The sequence below is a fragment of the Etheostoma cragini genome, chromosome 7, assembly GCF_013103735.1.
Source record: "Etheostoma cragini isolate CJK2018 chromosome 7, CSU_Ecrag_1.0, whole genome shotgun sequence".
In the NCBI taxonomy this organism is placed as follows: domain Eukaryota; kingdom Metazoa; phylum Chordata; class Actinopteri; order Perciformes; family Percidae; genus Etheostoma; species Etheostoma cragini.
Window position 1 is genome coordinate 19,766,439 of NC_048413.1, and position 22,956 is coordinate 19,789,394.

The 22,956-nt window shown below is 40.7% G+C and overlaps 1 protein-coding gene across 3 annotated transcripts in view; it reads right to left on the reverse strand.

Annotated features, from left to right (window-relative positions):
* Nucleotides 1–22,956, reverse strand: part of sema3b (sema domain, immunoglobulin domain (Ig), short basic domain, secreted, (semaphorin) 3B) — an 86,239-nt gene that overhangs the window by 32,651 nt on the left and 30,632 nt on the right. For 2 of the 3 annotated variants that reach the window (XM_034876912.1, XM_034876909.1), the window contains exons 1-4: nt 16,010–16,783; nt 8,413–9,014; nt 6,275–6,432; nt 5,112–5,174 (exon numbers count right to left, since the gene is read on the reverse strand). In XM_034876912.1, coding sequence (XP_034732803.1) covers nt 5,112–5,174; nt 6,275–6,432; nt 8,413–8,599 — 408 coding nt within the window. In that variant the 5' untranslated portion in view covers nt 8,600–9,014; nt 16,010–16,783. Of the gene's footprint in view, nt 1–5,111; nt 5,175–6,274; nt 6,433–8,412; nt 9,015–16,009; nt 16,784–22,956 lie in introns of those variants that run through there. The other variant, XM_034876911.1, reaches the window with a different exon arrangement.

The following is a 22,956-nucleotide window of genomic DNA, read 5'->3' on the forward strand; positions in this document are numbered from 1 at the left end:
GGGGAGTTAAGTGAAAGGGTTCACTGGCTAACCTTTGCCCTACCACTGACTCATTAGTTGAAAAAGTGAGCAAAATGCAGGGTGTGACCTCACTGCGGCCTGAACTTTAGGTCTTGCCTTTATGTCTTATAAAGCTCTATTGTTCCTCATCATTTCCATTCTAGAAATGATTAACTCGATCTTTTCATAATTTAAGCCACTGCTAGTTCTCTCCTTCTCTGTCCGTCTCATATTAACTAGGTTTTCGTTCAAGTCCAAAGGAAAGTACAATTTATTCACTGTTGCGATGACTTCTTATGCAACTTAAAAGTAAAAAAACGGATATCAAAGCTATTTCTTTAATCATACTTAGACAGCTAATATGCCCACATGTTTAAGAACAACCTTCCACATTTTTACACATTTATCCGGCATTGACATCTTTTCACCCAACTGAAACTCACATTTTAAGCTATTTTATTGCAATATATAAAAAAAACTGTTTATCTTTCTTACTCAGTTTTAATTTGTGTCTGAGAGCAAAGAGCCCCAGTGGTCCAGCCAACTTAATAAAGTTAATGGCTGAGAGCCTTTGACTGAACACAGAATGATGGTGCACAGTATACTAGAAGACCATTCGATGCACAACAGAGCACAGTGTAATATCCAAGGAATGCCTTTGATTGCTTCTGCTGAACAGGACAATGTAGCAGTGTTGACATTTGTCTGACATATTGTTCCTTTGACAGAATGATTCCTTGATGCTCATCATCTACGTACAAACTGTAAAACTATAATAATACTACTAAGGAACCCATCGAGGCAGAGCAGGATTTCTATTTCATTGATTACTTGGGTGGAAAAACATGATTTGGTTCCTGTGTTTTCAGTAACCCTCTATAAAGGGAATACCCAAACAGTGATGATACAATAATCTACTCAGTAATTTACAACAGTAACAGTCAAATGATTTTTGGTGGTTTTCAGGATAACTGCAACTTCAAGACACCTGCTAAAGGTACTAATACCTAGATGCCTAAACGTAAGTATTGTGTTTGTGCCTCCAAAATGACCAATGTAACTATTTGTAGATCAGACTCGATACTTGAGGCTTAAATCTATGAATGGCAATGTTGGTTGGTTGATAGCTCAGCAACTATTGGATGGATTGCCATGACATTTGGTATGGACAGCCATGATCCCCATTGGAAAACTCTTTTGTGATCCCTTTTCTGTGTAACCAGAAGATTAACAGTTTTGGTTTTGTGGGAAATGTTTAAAAAACTATTGGACAGGTTACCATAGAATATGGTTAGAACATTCACGTCCTACTTAGAAGGAATTGTTTGGCAATCCCTCAACATTTCGTTTAGTGCTGTCATCCTGTCAACAATTTTATCTGTCAAATACTACTAATTAACCCTAAATCACTGAATACCTGCAAACCTGACTTACGGTATTCCCATTGCGTCAGCTGTATTTAGTATTAAGTGAAAAATATCAAATGTTAGCATGCTAAGATAATAAAACTAAGATGGTGGTAATGGTAAACACTATACTTGCTAAACACGAGTGTGAGAATTGTTGAATTGTCACCGTTAGTCATGTTTTCAAGATAGGAAACAAAAAGCACTCGGTTTTAAACAGCCTTAGCCAACTATGACAACTGTAGCCTCAGGCCACAATTTATGACTCCAGAGGTTACAATTATTGCCTTTTTAGACACATTTTTTGTAAAGTGGATGGTAGATTACATTTCTGACGCATTTTCTAAGGAGTTTATGGTCCACTTGGCTTTTTCCACTTTTCAAATGCTTGAACAAATGAACAATGCTGTCTGGTTGATTATGTGCAGGGCCTTCTGTTGTCAAGAAAATACAATTTGCATGTCATGCAAATGTAAGAATTAGTTAATTTAAGTAATTTAAACAAATGACCAATGCTTGTGTTTTTGGAAGACGTTCACAGTCAACTTCACTCAACCTGTTTTTCCATTATGTCCCAGTCAGTCAATGGATTTTAACTGGTAATCTTCTTTAAACTAGTGTTAACATGACAGCACAAACACAATCCATCACTTCTGTAGGTTTAAATATGGCTCCAGCTCTACACTCAGAGTGCCGAGTCCGACTGACTGTCTGGGTGAACTGTCAAGTGTTTACTGCTACTGTCTGACTCTGTTTATGTGTATGTGTCTGTGTTTGAGTTAGTGTGTCTGTGTGCATGTTAGATGGCTTTCCTTTGATCTATGTGTGTGTGTGTGTGTGAGTGATGAAGTGATTATTACTTGTCTTTATGTGGGATGCTTCTTAAGCCCATACCAAGCCTTGTGTTTGTTTAATGAGCTACTGTGAATAGGTATACTATGCTGGATAAGTCATTTTTGAGGTACCTAGCATTGCGTTGCATTCTTTGAATGTATGGGAAATGCAATATACTGTACTGTATGTCAGACAATATAGGAAACCATTCCCACTTTTAAAGAAAAACTTTCACATTTCATAAAGGGTTGGATTATTTTCTACTCCAGTGACAAGGATCAGAGTCCTCACTGGCTTCCCATTGGGGAACCCTTGAAGAGTGCCGTCCCTGTCTTGTGTGTGTGTGTACAATATGCTATAATGTGTGTACATGTGCAGCACAAGTGCTAATGAGCCGCACACATAACAGTGTAAAAGCTGTAAAAAGACAGAGACAACCAGTAAAAGGAATACAAGAGTAACTGCATGAAAAGAAAGATAAAAGATTTCAACAAATGAATATGTAAGACGATGGGAGGGATGAGGGGGTTGTAAAAAACATGAGGAACTATTGGTTCCCAGAGAACAACTAATAGAGATACAAAGACAGCAAAAGAAAAGAGGAGGGCTCAGAGAATGAGAGAATGAGAGAAAGAAAGAAAGAGGAGAGAGAAGAGATCCAGTAGAGAAAAGAGATATTGGCCTTTTCTCTCCAAAGAAACACACTTCTCTGTAATTAGGGTCAAAGGTGTAAGGTCAGCTCCTTCTTAGTGCGTGGGTGAGTGTTCAGAAAGATACTGTGAGTTAAAAGTAATAGGACAGGAGTGAGTGTTTAACAAAGGATACAACAAGTACTAAATTCCTAATATCATTAATATATTGTCTTCAAAATGTGCCCAAATCTTTATTTTATTTCTCTTCATTCCTTCGCCTCCCCTTCCCTTATTCCTCTGGAGCAATTTTACTAATTCTCTCCACTACTCCCTGTCTCCTCTGTTAATTTCTTCTTTTTAAACGCAGAAACCTGAGCGCGCGCACACACACACACACACACACACACACACACACACACACTCAGACAGAGTCCTGGTCAGGTGAAACTGGAGCTTGGGGTTTTGAATGAATGGAGCTCGTTGTCTGTCTGCTACAGCTGTGTAATCACACTGATGAAGGGTTTGTTTTACACACAGAAAAAAAGACACACACACACACACACACACACACACACACACACACACACACACACACTGGATACTTAAACATACATGAACAAATGTATACACACATTGCTATTTGAATACAGTACAGTACACAGGCAGCTTTGTGGCATGTCAGCTCGCATTGATGGTAAGGTACTGTTTTACACACATGTATACACCGATGTACACACACATCTATGTATGAGTTAGCTAATTGTGTATGATGACATCCTGGGTGGTCTATAGGCTCTTGGTGGCCTCTACTTGTCGGTCAGTGAAGCAGAGCCTGCTCTGCCCGACTCTATCCACATACATCACATTAAGACACATAATCATCACATTCAGCATTTACTTGACATATTCTCGGAAACTAAATGTTCCTCTGGTGTAGATCAAAATAGAAAATCTTGATTTTTAAATTTGTTTCGGCAGCTAAGAAAAAGAGGGACAGAGCAGGGTGGCCTATGTTTTAGGAACCAGTCCTGAGAGTATAACAGTAGGTCATGAGTTCAATCCTGGCATGTAGCAGCCATGTACTATATGCTGTCAATGCGATCCCTCACTGCACACTCACTGCATTTACAAACACACAGGAAACCATGCAGCTTTTTCTTTAGGATTTTGTAATTTAAAAAGTATGATCTTGCGACATATTTTGTATCACTACTTTAATATTGTTGGTCTGTTAGTCCTAAAAAGAACAGTTGCAATCTATTATAACACACCCTGCAACCATGGCTGAATCACTGTCTTTTAATGGTCTGGCGAGTCCACACAGCATTCAAGCATGGGAGAAAAACCTGCTCTGGTTTATTGGCATTTCTTTAAACCAATCACAATCATCTTGGTCTGCGCTAATCAGGCCTAAATTAGGGGTATTTAGTGGAAGACCGACCGTAGACATCTAGAAGTCACTTAGGGCCAATTTCAGTTAAAGTCGTAATTTTAAGTAAATTATTCAAGGAAGCACCGCTTCCAATCAATCCTTTTATCCCCTTGCAAATACCTACCAACGATAAAGTCTCTGCGATGCACGTGCTATCTTGTAAAAACTCTGTAACTTCTATACTGTACATAACCAAGAAATCAGGTCTCTCAGGAATCTGCTTTAGCTGCTCTAACTGGGCTTATCTAATTCTTCAACCAAATTGAAGTTTCTCATTTACAGAACATGATGCTTAAGAAACGTTTAAGAAATGTGTGTAAAGACACGGAACCCATACTAAAGCGCTAAGTGCAAACTGCATAGAAAAAAAAAAACAATGGCTTGGAAATATGGTGAGTTTGATAGTAAGCCAGTCAGATAAAATTTTAAGCAAAAAAAATAAAAATTGAGGAAGTGACCTAACCACAGTCCAAAAGTAGGAGTGTTGCACCTATTATAACATGTTATCTGTGTAGACTTAGTGTTTGTGTCTTGTGCTGACTCCCATGACTCCAGTGGATTAGAAGGTAGCATTGTGTTGCACTGGGTAGGAATGGACAGTTCTCCACAAGGAGATCCTCCACCCTTTTGTTTAACTCTGTGTGCAATGTACAGTATGATGTCTGGGGCTGATGAGGAGTGATTTAAAAAAAAAAGTAAGTAAGTCTGTTTTGTTAATAATAAGAGTGGTCTTTACATTTCCTATGAGAGAATATGTAATGCACAGTTGAGGTTTGATTGAAGGTGAAGTGGTGTGAAGAGACTTACAGTGATATCCTTGCCAGCCCAGTTACACTCCTCCCTCCAGTCGACAGGAGCGGGCCAATAGATCTGAAACGCAGCAGGCAAAAGTCAGATGATCCTGTGTCTAAAATCTGAATTTATTATCTGGATGAATTTACTAATTTAAAGTGTGCTTGATGTGCATTTATAAACATTAAAAAAGGGTTTGTTGTTCTAAATTAATAGTACCCTTCAGCTCGAATGAGACCCCTATAGGCTTAGATGAGTAAAGGTTTCCATCTCACTACCCTTCAGCCTCTCCATACTTTTGTCCAACTTCACTTCCTGTATTCTCTTCATCGCTCTTGCATCCCCACACATCGGCTACTTTCTCCTCTTTCCTCCCCTCCTTATCTTCCTCATACTCCCGTCTCGTTGTAAAGGAGGACAACCCCGCCACATGGATAAACCGCTTCAGCTACAGTGAATCTGTACACCCAGGTCATAAATCAAGCTCGCCCATATACACACCAAGCATGTAATTGACTCCAAACAGCTGTGAACAGATGTTTATAATGGGCTATATTTTGTATGTATATCTATGCTTTATTTGCGGGTCTCTCTGCATTTAGTGTGCACATTCAACTCTGTGCAAGGGTCTGTGCACAATGTTTCCATCAAAAGATTCTCATTTAGATATTATTCCAAAGGTTTTCTTGGGATAAATGCTCTCTTGCCATTTCAGTCCACATCTTTGATTTTTGGTCACTTGAGTGGTCTCATATGTGCAAGAATAAAAGTCAGTCACTTTCAAAGAAGCATGTGGGAAAATGTGTCCACAATTTTGAATATTTCTCTTTCTTCCATGCCTTTAGATCCACATGAAAACAAACTCATAAAGTGACTTTGGCATGACAACAGTAATAAATGATTATTAGGAATCAGCCAATATGGTACTGATTGTAAAAAAACTAAATACTTCCATTCTGCACCACTTTCATCTCCTATATTTAGTTTGTCAACTAAAGTAATAAAGTAAAGTTATGATAATAACTTCACTTATAAGACAACAGTTATGAAAATAGTTAAAAACAGTTGTGAAGTGCAAAGTAATTGAATTTCAATGTGATGTGGTTACTCGAGATTAACTATTGAAATTCAGCAACTAGTTGCAATCTTTTTTTTTACAGATTTTGGTTCTGACCAACCTTGTGTTCCTGCTTGGCGATGTTGTCTAATGATAGCGACAGCAGGAAGTTCTTGGCCCCGACGAAGAGGCGGCCTCTTTCTTCATCCAACAGCAGAGCACTGAAGCAGCAGGAACGCTCCAGCTCGAACCGCCGCACTCCATGGAACTGCTGCAACTCTGAAATTGCACAGAGATGTTGGATTATACAGGGCGGCACCCCCTAATCTGTCATCTGTATGTGATATACTGATGGCCTCCCATACTTTTCCAACAAACAATTCCTTCCAGTTAATGTATACTGTTAATAGTACTCAGCTTCTTCCATAAATACAGGAATAGACCAGAAAACCTACATTATAACCGAGATGAGTCCAGACAGGGTTGTACAATTCATGATATAATGATAAAATAATATTATATGATATAATTTAAAATATAATATGTAATGATCAGGTTGTTTGTACATGTTTGACCTTTCATTGTGAATCCTGTTGTAAGACACGTGCAAAATCTCTCACATGTCAACAGTTATCAATAAATCCATTTTCCATGGCCATTCATGTCTTGAATAAAGTAACACTGTAAATATTGATGTAAGAAAGAGTTTATGATCAAAGTTTAAACAACCTCAAGTCATCGGAGTCTTAAGATCCAAATCGGTTAGTTGGCCAAAGGGTCATCCGGTTGATAAAGAAGATTTTACTTATATTTACTTTAGTATTTCATTAACATTTCTGGAATGTGTCCCAAGCCCAGTGAGTTGTGAACAAGCAGGACAAACTCCTCTGACAGTAATGACACTATATTGGTTCTAATGGAAATATTGAGTGTCCGTGCTGTTTCCAAACTGACAAGAACAAATTGTAGGGGAACATTGCCCAGGAAAATGTATGCTTGTATTTGTAAACTTAAGCTATAATAGTTACCCCAGGACAGTGGAAAAAACTGTGATCTTGGCCAAAGAAGTTGAAGAAATAAGGGGACTGCATCCTCCCCTGCTTGCCTGCACTTAAACCCGGAGCTACACAACAGAAACAAGACCAAGGCCATCCCTGCTTGGACTTTAAAATGGCTTTATTAGTCTGCCATTGTTGTAATGAGAATTTATGACTTTTATTAAGACTCTGACGCCACCAAACAGCCGCCTGCATGACATCAAGGACTGTAGGTCTACTGCTAGTTTTATTTTTATGTGCCATTTTCAGCAAATTAGTTATTATTTAGTTCCACAATGCTTCTTCCATACATCAGACAATAAATCAGACCCAAATAAGACAGATACTAAAAAGGACACCTGTTTATGACACCGGTTCTCTAATACACGTTAAAAGAAATCTTATTATTATATTAACTGGCTATAACGTTCTGTAACAGACAATAGATTTATTAAATGCCAGAATTTGCATGTAATTATGTTAACAACCCAGACAGACAAACAACTGACCAACTTACATCGTCATCCCTTGAGCTGCCCTGCTAAAAGTTAAAAATAGTTTCTTTGGGACTTGAATTACCACATTAAAGAGTAACTTCTTGCTCATTACATAGCCCATTACAAAAGGCATCACAGCAAACCTGTTAATCAGCCAGCCACTGAAAACTAAAAATCAAAAGGTCATTTGAGTGAAACACAAGGTCATTAGGATCACTTTCAGTCCTTCATGTGTAAACTAAAACTAGAATATGCTGCTGTCTTTCCATCATGTGTGCTACACGTACTCAGCGTAAATTAAAGGTAGGACATATCTCAGCTGGGCAGACGGCCTTCAGCAAACCTCACGTCCTTGGTGCGTTAGTTCAGGCTGTAATTGCTTTCAATGATGGAACGCGTCCCTGGTTTATGTGGTTGTGTCGGGCATTGAGTCTTCTACTAACTTACAATGCTTGAGATGATGATGATGATGTGTGTGTGTGTGCGTGTGTGTGTGTGTGTGTGTGTGTGTGTGTGTGTGTGTATGTGTGTGTGTGAATCACAGCAACCACAAATTACAGCTGGCTGCTGTACAGGACTGTTTACTTTGAAAAGGATATGGCGGAATCTCACATGAAACATAGAAGTTGTGTGTGTGTGTGTGTACAAAATATACAGTATGTGCAATGTAAGAGGCAAAGACGCTACCACCAAATTTGCATTCTTAACACAGCTTTGGTTCTTACCTTTGTATGAGAGCTTCATGCGCGGTGAGGAGGAAGAGGAGGATGAAGAAGAGGAAGAGGATGAAGATGTGGAGGAAGTGCGCGTCATGGTGCTGGAGGAAGAATGTGCGGCGGCAGCCAGTCCCAGCAGGAACAGAGAGCTAAAGGTGAGCATCATGGCCACCATCATCATCATCATGGTCATCATCTTGGCACGCTTAGAACAAACTCCTTTCTTTCAAAAGTCAACTTAATAGTTTGAGTCTGTGAAGGGAATTTATGTTGGTTTACAGCTGGATTTTGGCCCAGATTCCACTTAGCATGGATGCCAATTTTTTGTGTATTAGATGCAGTCCACCTGCCTTCGGACTGGTTTGGGCTTGGATTCAGAATGACCTCGGCTTGACAACCACAAAACAGATTCTCCTTTTTGCTGTTTGTTCTGGCGGAGCCTCACTCTCTTACAGACTTCCTTTCCAGTTCTTGATATATGGTGTAATCTTTATAACACCCTCCTTGGTTCTGAAGAGTCTCTGTTGGCCGATTCACAGCTACTCTCATGAAGGTCAAGCAAGTTCACCTCTCACATCCAAGATGGGATAAAAACGGTCACACATGAAGCCCTGGGAATAAAGACAGAAAGGGAGAGGATTTAGATATGGACACTAGTAACACACAGTCCATTGTGCCAGGGATGCCCCTGCACAAGCACGGGCACACACACACACACACACACACACACACACACACACACACACACACACACACACACACACACACACACACAACTGGCGTCTGAGGTATATTTAGTCAGAGTTGAATTGATGCCCCTGCCAGGATGTGTTAATGCCAGCCTCCATTATGGCAACAACACTATAATCTCTTCACAGGGATAGTATCCAAACACACACACACACACACATACACACATACTGACCATCATGAGTGTGTGAGTGCGATACAGATATCCCATGTCCACTGCCAAGCCAAGCCCCCACCCCCCACCCACCCCCACACTGCCTCCACACTGGCAGACGGTGTCACCAGATGAGATCTCTTCATTGCTCAGGACTAATGAGCCAGCAGTGACGTGGATGGATGTATCAGGGAATGAGAGCATTGGTGCTCAACAAAAAGTTACTTGTGAGTGAGTCCAGAAAGACAAAGCGAAAAAATTATTTGCATTTGTAATTAGATTTGATATCAATATTGAATTACACCATAGTAGATACGTGACATTACAAGTTATACAAAGCATTAAAATTATGTTTTTTATAATCTTGTTTACTAAAGGTTTCTTTAATCTCAGTTTCTCGGTTTTTCAGAGTGGATGGGGACTTGCTGCCAATTGTGGTCAGGGAGTATAAAAGAAAAAAGAATTATAAAGTTATTTGAGAGCTAGAGTCCCATATACATATGGTGACAGATTTGTTTTTGTTTTGGAAAAATCCCCATCACTTTGTGCCTTAGTTGTGAGTGTGTTGTTGTAAACCACAACTCTATACCACAGTTTTAACAGGAATGAGGTAACTGGTTGGTTAGCCTGCATGTATATGAATATTGTGTGGTAAAAAGTGTGCACGGGACAGACACACACTCACACACACCTCTCTTTCAGTACTTTGGACCCTGTGGTTGGCCGTAACAATAAAGCCTTTCAGTAGGAACAGTCGCCTTTATTATATTACACCTCACAGTTGGCACTGAGTCAGTAACAGGAAGACAGTCTGCTTTTCTCCCTCTTCACTTTCAATCTTTGCTTCTTTTCCATTTCCATGCAGTTACCTTTATCTCTGTTCTTCAGACTGGATTGATATATTTTATCTTACTTTTTGTGGCAGTTTCTATTCAATAAGAAGCTTTAAAATACTTAAGAAAGCCCATGTGAACGAAATTGGCCCAACCCCTTGAACCTATCCAAATCCTGCAGCCATGTATGGGCTAGACCCAAGTAGCATTTAAGCTTCTAGTGATAGAACACAGCCAAGTGTGCCAACACCCAACTGCTTTTATCCCAACTCAGCTGGCGATGTGGTAGGCTTCTAGAAGACAGCAATGTAGAGGAACATATGTCTTGCAAGAATAACTACAACATGGGTCTTTTAGATGCCACAGATTTGCTTTGTTTAACACAATAAAAATATGTATTTTGTGCATGTAGTGGTGGTTCATCAATATTGATTGAGGATTTCTTGATTTAACCAGAGTTGAAGTTTGATAGACTGCTCCAGTGGTGCTGTCTGTCAGTGAGGATGACTGGGTGAAGTGACATTTTAAGCCTGGCTCACTATCATCATCTCAACCATCTGTAAAGCATGGTGCATGTTTTTAAATAAACCCCCCAAATTCACCTCATTTGTTTTAAAGACGGAACATCCTTACATTAATTTCTAAATTTCTGGCACAACTATATTGCTGAAAGCTACGGTGATCACTTTTAAGCTCACATGCGCACACAGAAAAAAGAGAATATAAACAAAAACTACACATACACACATACACTCACAAACACACACAGAGACCCGTCCAGGCTGTTGGCACAGAGTTTGATGAATAATGGAGCTATTGAGGCGTGGAGACAGGAGAACTCATAAGCTCATGGCTCTCAGGGCACAACACAAGGACAGAGCTAAGCAGGAACACAAACTCCCACATATCCTGCCGTATGTAAACTCGCACACACAGACACACACGTGAATGGACAAAAGAGCAGATGCACGCTTTGAACCACACACAACCTTCCATATTCTGCCAAACTTGCAGTCCACAATGAGGTGTGAATCGTCTGAAATACTTTTATAGCATTAATCTGCTAAATTCAGGTGTGAAGCAAAAAACTAACTACATGTGTGTGTGTCCGGCCGTGCGTGCGTGCACGCATGCCTTCGTGCGTGCATGCATGCGTGTGTGTGCGTGCGTGCGGCAGAATGAAAGACTGTAAAACTGTTTGTGTGTGTGTTCTGAAGGTTCTACGCTGAGCTACAAAGACGCTGCAGTATTTCAAAGAGAAGGACGTCAGCGCCCTCCTCAGCTGCAGCTCCACGATACAGAAACACATATTCATCTCACATCACATTCCCCGGGAGTGACAGGGGCAGCGGTGAAGCCCTTACACTCCTGCCGGCTGCTATAAAAGGAACGGCTGGTCCCATTGTTCCTCTGAGTCTCCCTGAGCTGTGTGTGTATGTGTGTATCAGCGTGTGTGTGTCTTCCATATCTGCCATCATGAGTTGAAGAGAGCATTATTGGTCCTCGCACATCCTTGTCCCATCCCAGAGCCCTGAGCAGGCACACACGCTCACAAACACACACACACACACACACACACACACACACACACACACACGTGTATATGCACATGTGCAGGAGCATTTATACTCATTTACAAACTTCTGCTTCTCAGCACTTAAATCTGCAAACACACACTCACAAATACACAAACTCCTTGCATGCTCCATAATGCATCTTAATAAAAAATGCCATTGGGGCCGCTGACACTTGCATTCAGTTCAGCTTCAATAGACATGGAGCAGCAGCATGCCAAGAGGGAGTGGATTAAAAATAAAGAGAAAGACAGAGAGAGAGAGATTCTTTGGGGGGTGGGGGGGGGCTCCTGTCAAAAACCAGCCTAAATAGACACACGCGGACAAAGCAGCCAGCCTCCAGGGTGAGACATGCTCTTCCGAGTGAGGTTAGAGTTCAACTCTACAGTACAATAATGAATAAATAGATATCAGCAGTTTAACCCGTAGCCCTCCACTACCACAGGCTAGAGAAGAGGAGATGGCGAGAGTGAAAGACACTGAGGGGCTAACAGAGAGGAACCGACAGATGGAGATGCATAAGTACACAAGGAGAGAAAAGATGGGGATGAGAAAACCATAAAGAGTAAGGACGAGAGTACGATAGAAAAGATGCAATATGAAGGGATCTTGGGAGCAAAGGAAGCAAAGAAGACAAAAGGAGATAGGGAGAGAAAGAGAAAGGTGGAGTAGGTACAAGGGTGGCGATGGGAGACAACAGGAAAACAAACAAAAGGAGAAGAGGTAAAGGCCAAAAATAAACAAGGCAACGGGGAGAAGAAAAGGTGGAAAGGAAGAGATGGACACAGAAAAGTGTGAGATGGCGAAAAACTTGGATGACAAACTGTGGATGGAGCAATAAGGAAAGGAAGATTATAAGGAATCTGAAAAGGAAGTTCTGTAGAGGAAGGGAGAGGAGAGAGAAAAAGGGAAAGCAGGGAAAGAGAGATAATATAGGGGTAATAAGTGAAGGGGACAGCAAGAGGTTAAGACAGTAAGGACAAAAGACAGACCATATAAAAACTTTACACCACTTCAGCCCTGTCCCACGAAAAAAAAAGAATATGATAGAAGGAGGGAGGGATGGAGGAGAAAATGAGGGAGGCGAGAGGTGACGAAGAGAAAGGAGCCAATTGTTTCGCCTGCAGGGAGAAAAGAGTTTCCCTGGCCTGTGACCAACACGTCTAAGCCTCCCTGCGACGTAGAAATGAAAGGAAGGAGGAATGGATCGAGGGTAGAAGAGGAAGAATGGTGAAGAGGGTGAGGAGGAGGGAAAGCTCTCAGCTTTTCAGAGAAAAATGACTAAAACTCCAGGTTACTGTCTGATAGGAAGCTTAAAGATTAAGCAAATTATAGAGAATTTGGACTGCAAGGACACACACAGTATGTGTGTAAAACAAAGAGACAAAAAAACATTTAAAATGAACAATCGATGTGAAAATATGAAATGTAGTATTTTACATGCTTATAAAGGAGCTTTTAAAACAGAAGTGAGTTGAGGTACGATGAGAGAAAAGGAGAACACAGGAATGGTAAGTGATGAAGAGGAGCCGAGGGGAGAGGAGTGAAAAGGCAGGATGGATGCAAAGGGTGAGTCAGAGGGGAGCTGGTCAGGGTGGGCTCATTCAACTACTACACTGAAAGTGATAACATTCCTGTACAGTAAATGGGGAAAGGTGTTTTATACCAGTCTCCATATAACAAAGGGTTAAATTATGAGAATTTTATCAAAGTTGAGTACTTTCATTGCTAATGAAACACATCTGAAATGCATTGGGATTGCATGCACGTTTTACTAACTTGTTTATATTCTTCCACTGCTATTTGAATCAAGTTCATTAATTTGCAATGAGTCTGATATGTGTATCATTGAAAAATTCTTATATACAGCATATCACAACACAGAGGAGTAATGGTGTGTACATTCACGCTATGTATTCATCACATTATCAGACTCCCATCTGGGGACAATTTTGGATTTATCTTGGTGGTATGACTTGGCTTTGGAAATAAAGCCTAGTTAATAATAATATTAAAGAAAGGGTTGGTGTTCAGCATGTAATTGTGATGGTATATATGATGAGTTATATAAGCGCAGCGGAGTAAAAGTTGGACCTCCAAGCTCTTTCCCACCTCTGCAGTCGTGACATTTAAAGCACTGTGGTGTTTTTTGATTCAGCTCAGATACAAATCTGTTCTGCTTGCGGGTCTGATTGGTTCATTCCCAGAAAAAAACACACATGACAAGCCGAAAGCCTTAAATGTGCAGAGAGAAGCAAGAGAGAAAGAGCAGGTGATGCAGGGTGACGTGGCTGCGCGTCAACACGCTGCAGACTTGCACTAACAATTTCTAGAGGGATCAGATCCAGAATGGAGCAAGCATGTAAAAAGTAGGACTTTTAAAAAGACTACAGCTGGGACGTTATTGATCTGAGCAATGAGATCATTTTGCTTTTGCGGAATGGAGAGCTGAGCAGTGTCTCATTTCTCTTGAAACAAGGAAAAGAAAAGTTGACTGTTCTGTGTTGTAATTGTGTTGTAAGTATTCCATGAATGTTACTCATGTTGAAAGCCAGAGCTAAGAGTGAAAATGAAAATGTATGCAAGTCTTAAAAGTTATTACAGTTACACACTGAACATCTCCGAAAAGAGTAGTGTGGCTTAGACGTACGGTCTTGTTTCCAGTGGAGTATCTTTGGACAAAGCTGACACACACACTCACACACACACACACACACACACACACACACACACACACACACACACACACACACACACACACACACACAGACACGACAAAGTGAACCAACTATGAGCCAAAAGTGACTACAAGTCTTTATGGGCTTTAAACTGAAAAAAACAAAGTGAGAGAGAGAAAGCAAGTTGATCCGGGACTCGAGAGCTTAATTGTTCTGAAAGACACAGAGAGAATGAAGGAGCCGGGGAGGCTACAGCGCTTTGCTGGTCATTGGTATCGAGCCATCTGGCCCAGCATCATTAATGGAAAGTTTCCCAGCCTGCGAACCCATGGCTAATATTTGTTTAGTTTGGTTAAATTATACTTACTAGTCAGAGTTTGAATGGAAAACCAGGTTTAGTTGGCTCTCAAATTCAAAGTGTCCAAAATTCAAAGGTTGTTCACCCTGCCAAATCTGAGCTGTTACTCAAGATTATTGATATATTTTCAATATGTTATCAGTTCAGCCTGCACAGCCTGATAAATAACAAGAGATATACAAAAAATGCTGTTTGAGAGCTGTCTCGCCATGTGGTCACAAGAAGGCTTACAGTTTTTGCTGATTCTTACATACTGAAATCGAAAGTATAACACAATTATCAAAACCTTACACTCAAGGAGCAAAACATTGGCCCGAATTTGGGTATATGGAGAGAAATAAATGATATGTTCCTCTGTCAGCAGGATTGGTCTTGTGTTGTGTTTAGTGAACTTCTCGTACATCTGCTCTTTCTTTGTACAATTAATTTACAGTACTCTAATCACAGAAAAGTAGAATTGAAAAAGTGTGTTATGTTAACAAGAGAAGTGTGTAACTAGTATAAACTGACTTAAGTCATTTGAAACGTGTGTGTTTCATAAGGTAACAAAACGTGTTTCTTATGAATTAGCGTATAATTTCATTTTGCAAAGGGTCTGAGGTGTTATGCTAATTGTGTGTGTGGTTGTGCTAATTGTGTGTAGTGTTTTGAAAATGTTATGTACATGTATTCAAATAGTGCTTAAGCAACTGAAAGAAAAACTGTGAAACTTGCGTCTGGTGTCACAAGCTCAAGAAAAAAGAAGAGACAATGAAGGAGCCGCTGAGACGAGGGCAGCCTGCGGGCAGCTGGTCGCCGGCCATTTGGCCGTGTTAAAACCAGGAGCAGCAGTGACTGAGGACCTCACAGAGCTGCCTCTGGTCTCCTGACTGGAGCTGCTCCAAACAGCTCTATGAAGGAAGACGAAGCCCACATGTCATCAGCGTGACTTGTAAAAGATATTTAAGTTTGTAATGGCTCAGGATCAGGCACTGCTGCACAAGATCAGGTCACAAGAACAGCATGCTCAACAGTAGTTATTTCATCGGGATCTCCTCTCAATTCACTACTGAAGTCAGTTTGTCATTAAATGCTTTTAGACTACACATATCTTCAGGTATTCACTTTAAGTTTAGTATAGTATTTTAGAAAACCCTAAAATAAGTTTTGAGCCACTTCATCATGTTAATTACAACTTGAAATGATGATGAAAAACATGTCAGGGATGTACATGGTGAGCCCGAGTGCTCCTGACTGGACCACAGTCAAACTTAACTCACCTTCCATCCGTTTCCAGGGGAACCAAATTCCAGAAGAGTTCAGAACATTCCAAGTTGGGATCAGCGTCCACCTGAGCCCAATATGCCTCTGAGAGCACTGACCGTTTCCATAGTTACTGTACAGCTTGTTCCCATTTAACCTCTCAAAGTCTTTCCATTCCAATAAGAAAGAAAACTAATATACCCATATGAGACAAACCATCTTGATTATATACTCACAGTTTAGAGAGTGCTGTATGCACACACCTCACTCAGGCTTGTTATGGGCTTGCAAAGCACCCATTCGGAGGGTTGAGCATGTCTGAATTCAACGAGGATGCACAGAAAAGTGGTGGTGAGTCTTAAAATTTGAGAGTCCAGAAATGTGGAGGATGTATAAAAAGTGCTGCAGGTAAAGCAATGGGAGGAAAAAAAAATCAGTAATTCCAGTGACAGGAATGGTGCCTGGATAGCAGAAGGAGAGCAACAGCAAAGTCCCACTTTGGGGCAAAAAGTCCAGTGAGTCTTGAAAGAAAGTCCAAAAAGCAGCCGGTGTGTGAGTTAAAAAGCAGCGCAGTGAGATCTGAGTATTCCCCTGTCTGCAGTCAGCTCTACTGATGAACGGCTGCACTCCTGCTCCACTTAGAAAAACACACAATCCCTATGCACACACATGAAACTCTTCTTAACACACACGCGAGGAGTTCACACACTCACACACTCACACACACACACACAATTTTCACAGGAGCTCAGCGGAGTAGAAGTGCTGTGAGGGAGAGCAGGCAGGAATAATGGACTTAATTCAAGAGGGAAGAGAGAGAGAAAGAGAGAGAAGGAAGGGAGGGAGGGAGAAGGGAGGGAGGGGTTGAAGAGAGGAGGGGACGGTGGGAGGGGAGCAGAGGGGAGTGGAAATGGGCAGAGACATGCACTGTGCTGTTCTCAATGTGTGTGTGCTACTGTATATTTGCATACAACTTTTTCTTCTTCACCGTCCATCAGTGGGAGTTCAGTGACTCTGATTAACTCATTCCACTACACAGACTTGTGACTTGGACTCAGGTAAGTCTTAAAGGCCTCTATTTGCTGTGTGATTGAGGGCTGAAAGTTATTTGTAAGAGAAAATGTATATTTCATTGTCAATCTAAAATACTCATTCTCGATTACCATTTTACGATTAAGAGCGTTATCAACCAAAGACCCAAATTATGTGTAAAAAATGTAGAACTAATTTCTCATAATCCCATTGCTGCTATGCACAATTTTGATTTGCGCAAAAAAGTTTCAAAATAAATAAAAAACTGTTTTGCCTTATAGTTTTTGCCCTGGTTGTGTGTTACAAAATGTTGCATCTCTTGTTGTGCCCTCTTCTTCTGCAATGGTGCTCCGGACTATACACACACAAACACTGCAGTGAACCCCCTTATGTGAGAACCATGACCTCTGTATGAGGACCCTACCCTGCTGAGAGTGGTTTGCAGGTCTACAAGGGTAGGTGTTTGTTATAATCAAAATAGTTTGGCTAAAATATTGTGGCCAATTTTCTAGAAATTTAGTTACAATTCGGGCTGTACTTTTTGATGGACACTCAACTGAATGTAGCGTATCGGTTTGCATTTTCAAAATTTACATCATCTTGCTATCATTCGCCAGGCATTATACTTGCACAGTGTGTAGAGGCACCACATTAGGCTTGAGATTGGGCTTTGACTTGACTTCAACCTTACTTTGACACATGAGTTGCCTCAAAGACTTCCAAATAGCGTTGACATAGCCTACAGTATATTGATGTGTTTCCATAACAACACTTCAATAACAAAATCACAGAAAACACAAAGAAAGAGAAAGATACTCAGACACAAGAATGACATTATGCTGGTGTGGCTGATATAAGCTACTGTAAATACAGTAGGAGGGTAATTGGCACACATTTATAAAATATGAGAGTTTACATCATTCTCTGCACATATCAAAGTTGAAATGTAGGTCAGCTATTCATGGCAGCCAGCCTCTAAACATATGAATGTATGACAAGCACTTCTTACACGTAATACCAGAGTGTGAGGCATTAGTGCCAGGGGGATAATCATAAAGTATAGCTGAACCATTTACCTCTAGGAATACACATGTGGTTGGACTTAAACTGATATTTTAGCCTAACAATTTTGATTATAACAAACACCTACCCCGGCAGACTTGATAGGTGGCTATACAAGTTTGTGTTTTCACAGAGAGCATTTGTTGTGTTTAGCTTCAATACAGTCAGCTAGAATGTATTCCTTTGATGAAGATTTTTCATGAGGGACAAAAAGTATCAAAGCATCCATTCAACTCATGCAGCATAATCCACTGTCCACTGATATGATCAGTATGTTTCTAACACTAGGACTGGGTGGAGTATAACATCAACGGATAGACAAAATTACTTAAATAGTTGTACTGTAGCCCAACTTTACACTCACATGATCATATGTCATTAAAATTTTGTGGGTCCATTTTTTCCCAACATGCCCACTTCATTCCAGTGGCAGGTGCGGTGCTATGCCTGGCAACCCTGGAGACAACACACACACACACACACACACACACACACACACACACACACACACACACACACACACACACACACACACACACACACACACACACACAAACCACTCTCACCAGGGTAGGGTCCTCATGCAGAGGTCATGTCATGGGTCTCACATTAGGGGGTTCATTGCAGTGTGTGTGTGTGTGTCTGTGTGTGTGTGTGTGTGTGTGTGTGTGCGTGTGTGTGTGTGCGTGTGTGTGTGTGTGTGGTTGTGTGCGTGTGTGTTGTCTCCACGGTTGTTTGCATTTCTACACACAATGCACACTTGCCTTCGGTGCTTTAAACACTTTAAAGCACATGTGTATGTGTACAATTTAAGCTAGTGGTGTATGTGTGTTAGTTTCTTGATGTGTGTGCATGTGTGTGTGCTTGTGCAGTGGTTTTTTCAGCCCACTGCCAGCCCCCTGCTGACCTGTCTGTCATAAACCAGTCTGATGTCTCTACAGACTGAAGGGTGAGTGCTGTGATCCTGACAAAGGCTTTTGTCTCAGTTAAAGCTTTTGTTCTTTTGCAGGAGATGAGGACTCAGTTTTGTTATAATGTCTTCGTGAATCTTTGTTTTGTTTTTTATTGCTTTTGATTAAGTCGATGAACCAAAATGATCTTAAGATTGCGGTGGGACCACAATTAGGCTGGTGTCTGAAAAATGTGGGTCCCCCCTGTCAAAGGTGTAGGTTTTGTTTCAACATTGGGGAGGGACACATTGTTGAGATGTAAACTTTTCAGCATATTAAACACTTAATTTCTTGCATTCGGGTACATTTTTCTGCATGCAAATGTATTCAATTATGTAATGGAAATTACTGTATCATTAGATACGGGGGGGGTTTGCACCGGCCAGTTGTGATTATCGGGGGGGTATGTTGTGGCCATTTTCGGTTCTCTGTCGTCTGCTGGGGAAGCAGAGTCGGAGACTGTAACGCAAACAGACTGAACAAACTGATCAGGAAGGCTGGCTCCGTTATTGGCTGCAAACAGGAGCAATTTGAAGCTTTGCTGGATCTACCACTGATAACCCCCCCGACACTGCTCCAACAGCGGAGCACCTTCTTCAAGAGGCTCCAACAGCTTCAATGTCACAGTGACCGCTACAAGAAATCATTCCTACTACAAACAAAAAAACTTTTCACTTCATCACTGAGTGTTAGATAAGACTCATTTACATAGCAATGCTACACTAAGTGCAACAAATACAGGTTTTACTTATATCTTTATAAGTAGTTGTACATTTATGTTCCTGCCTTAATACATTTGTACATTCTTTTTTGTGATTTTTAATCTTGATTTTTTGAATATTTGTTCTTGTATTATCTTCCTATTTATTATTTCTTGTACAATCTGTATGTATGCTGTGTGACTTTGTCCTGGGTGGCTGCAAAGCAGAGAAAGGGGAGGTAACCTTGCCCGTTATGACCACATAAGGGAAAGATTCCAGATTGGCCTATCTGAGCTTTCATTTTCTCAAAGGCAGAGCAGGTTACTCAGGGCTCCGTTTATACCTATTGCTACTTCTAGCCACAGGGGGACCATAGGCAGGCTGGGGGAACTCATATTAACGTTTAAAAAACTCTTAATGTGAAATTGTCACGTCATGGGACCTTTAAATAACATTGGATTGGATTGATTTTCCATGATCAGAGCTCACTGCTGTGATTGTTTTTCAACACATTTTACGTTGTGTAATCAGACTACCAGGAATGCTAACATTAATTACTGTACTTATTTAAGCAATAAAATGTATGTGAGAATTTCCAGAATGAAGTTTCTCTTGAGTAGATATTCTTCTTTTTTATACCCGAACTGGTCCATAAAGGGCTTCTATACTATTATTTCTAGAGAGATACAGAACAAATCCCAAAATGTTAAATATAGAATTGAATAAATGTTAATTGAATGAATTGAGAATATAAATTAATTTAAAATCTAGATCCAATTCTAGACATTTTTTTCCTAATATGATGTAAATAATGAACTGAAGACTGTAAGATGATTAACTTAACCACGTGTTAACGATCACAATGTATAATGCACCACGTCATGCGCCACCTAAGACGCATATTATCATGCTGGATTGCATCAGTCCTGCAAAACACTACTGTTTATTGGATTGGATAAACATGCTTACATATTCCAGAGGATATACATCATATTTATAACATGCTTAGCAGCTACAGTAACACTAACCTGAGCATAGCTGCACAATGCAGCTGTCTTCTACTTCTGGTGCTGTCAGACAAAAAGGTTTCTTTTGGTCAACACCAAGAATAGGTTCATCAGGTATTTAGAATTAGGTATTTATAGTGTGAGGGCGTATCATACTAATATTAATGTAGCAATACATCTTTTTTTCTTTTTCTTTTAAACAAAAGTGGCTCAGTGTTAGGAGGTCATGCTTCATCGAAGTTAAGGCAGCCATATTGAAACTCCACCTATTAACAGTGCCGTGAAAGCAGAGACTTATTGTTGGAATAGAATCTCTGAGCAAAATATTGGCTTGAAATGGTAATTTCAACATCTCAAGATGTGTTTGGTATGTGGCTCTGGAGTTCACCAGCCTCCATCCTGTGTTCTTTACTCTCTCCTGCGATGGAGTGTACATTGTTACTGTGTTCAATTTTGGGGGCTGCCTCCTTTGAAGGACATGGCCAGCGGATGTGTGGCATCATATGGAAGACGAGTAGGCTGAAGATGGGCTACAGAGAGTTTAGTATTTTGTCATCCCATGTTCTGCCCTTAGCTTAGTACAGTCAATATCCCAGTATGCACTGACTTTTGAGATAAGCCTTTGAACAAGGGTTTTGAAGAGTTTGATTATGCTTTTTAATAATAATACATTTTTAATAATAATAAATTTAATTTATAATGCACTTTATATTCGCAAAAATCTCAAAGTGCTACATGGTAAAAAAGTAAGTGATTTTTATGGATGAGGATGTTGTAGAGGAACCCATTCAGGGGGCAAAAAACTGCACTAATGCCATTTACTGCATCCTTTTGGTCACGCCCTCTGTCGAGGCCAAACTGACTTTGTTAGAGACATGCTTCCATGCTTCAGTCCTATTAAGTAATGATTACTTCAGTTAGACATTCTGTAAATCGTATGCTCTCCTCTCAGCTCACATCTCTTTCGATTTAGCTGGATAAGTGATATCTATAAAGGGACACATGGCATTATTGCTCCACCTCGATGAGGAATCCTGCAGGACAGATGCACATTCAGGAAGAAGTCAAAAGCAAGGGAGGAACAATGGACTCAAATGGCATTTATTTACAGCAGGCCAACTATAGCAGTATAATCAGTGTGACGTTAGCATAACATGACTACTGCCAACATTACAAGTGTTGCATTTTAAACATTTGCTTAACAGATGTAGAAATATCCTGGCCTATATTCCAGGCCTGTAAAATCAGCAGCATGAAATACAACTGAGACAACCAATAAGTTTTCTCTTCATATGTGCGATTTAAGGGGGCTGTGGGTTTTACACACTGACCTACGATGAAACAAAAAGCAGTGCTAAGTGGATCATTAGCATTTTTGCAACTATGGAGCCTATGCTGCAATTTGTAACCACATGCCAATCTCAGATGTGTGTGTGTGTGTGTGTGTCTGTGTGTGTGCGCGTGTGCGTGTGCGTGTGCGTGTGCGTGTGCGTGTGCGTGCGCACGCATGTCTGAATTGAATTTGTGTATTAATAGCATCCATAGTAGTGGTTCAGGAGTTGAGTTTGAATGAGGTAGAACAAAAATACATTTTGGTTTTATTTGGGGCATCATGGTAAAGTAGCGGTTGGTTGTCACCAATTTATGGATGCTGCAGAATACAAACAAAATATAAAGAGAAAAAGTCGAAAAAGAGAGAAAAGCGCTGAACCAAACAAAGAAATAAATTAAAGAAGGAAGGAAAAATTAAAAACACAGAGAGAAAGGGCAAAGTCTAGTCTAGATTCAAGCTCAGATAGCTATCCATGTCCGGCTGTACTATGTGTCCTGACGGGTCGTCCATGACACGGTGCCCTGACCCCCTGACACAACAGGGATTACAGGGGCCCCAGTGGAGAGCGGCAGTGACAAAGAGAGGGAGAGTGTTACAGTTAGAGAGAGAGAGAGAGAGAGAGAGAGAGAGAGAGAGAGATCTTGCTTGGGAACCCTAGAGGCACAGAAACCTGTAATCCCCCCGTTTCACTTTGATGTGATCACACCCAACTGAAAGGATGGAGCATCAAGGGGGTTGGTGGTTTTGCGTGTCAGGAGGGCAGTGTGGGTGGGGTGACTGACTGTGGTGCCAGGAGGCTCAGAGGTGGGACACACTCTCTCACAGGCACGCAGTCACACACCATCTGGCTCTGAGGGTCAACGGGTGGATAAGACCACC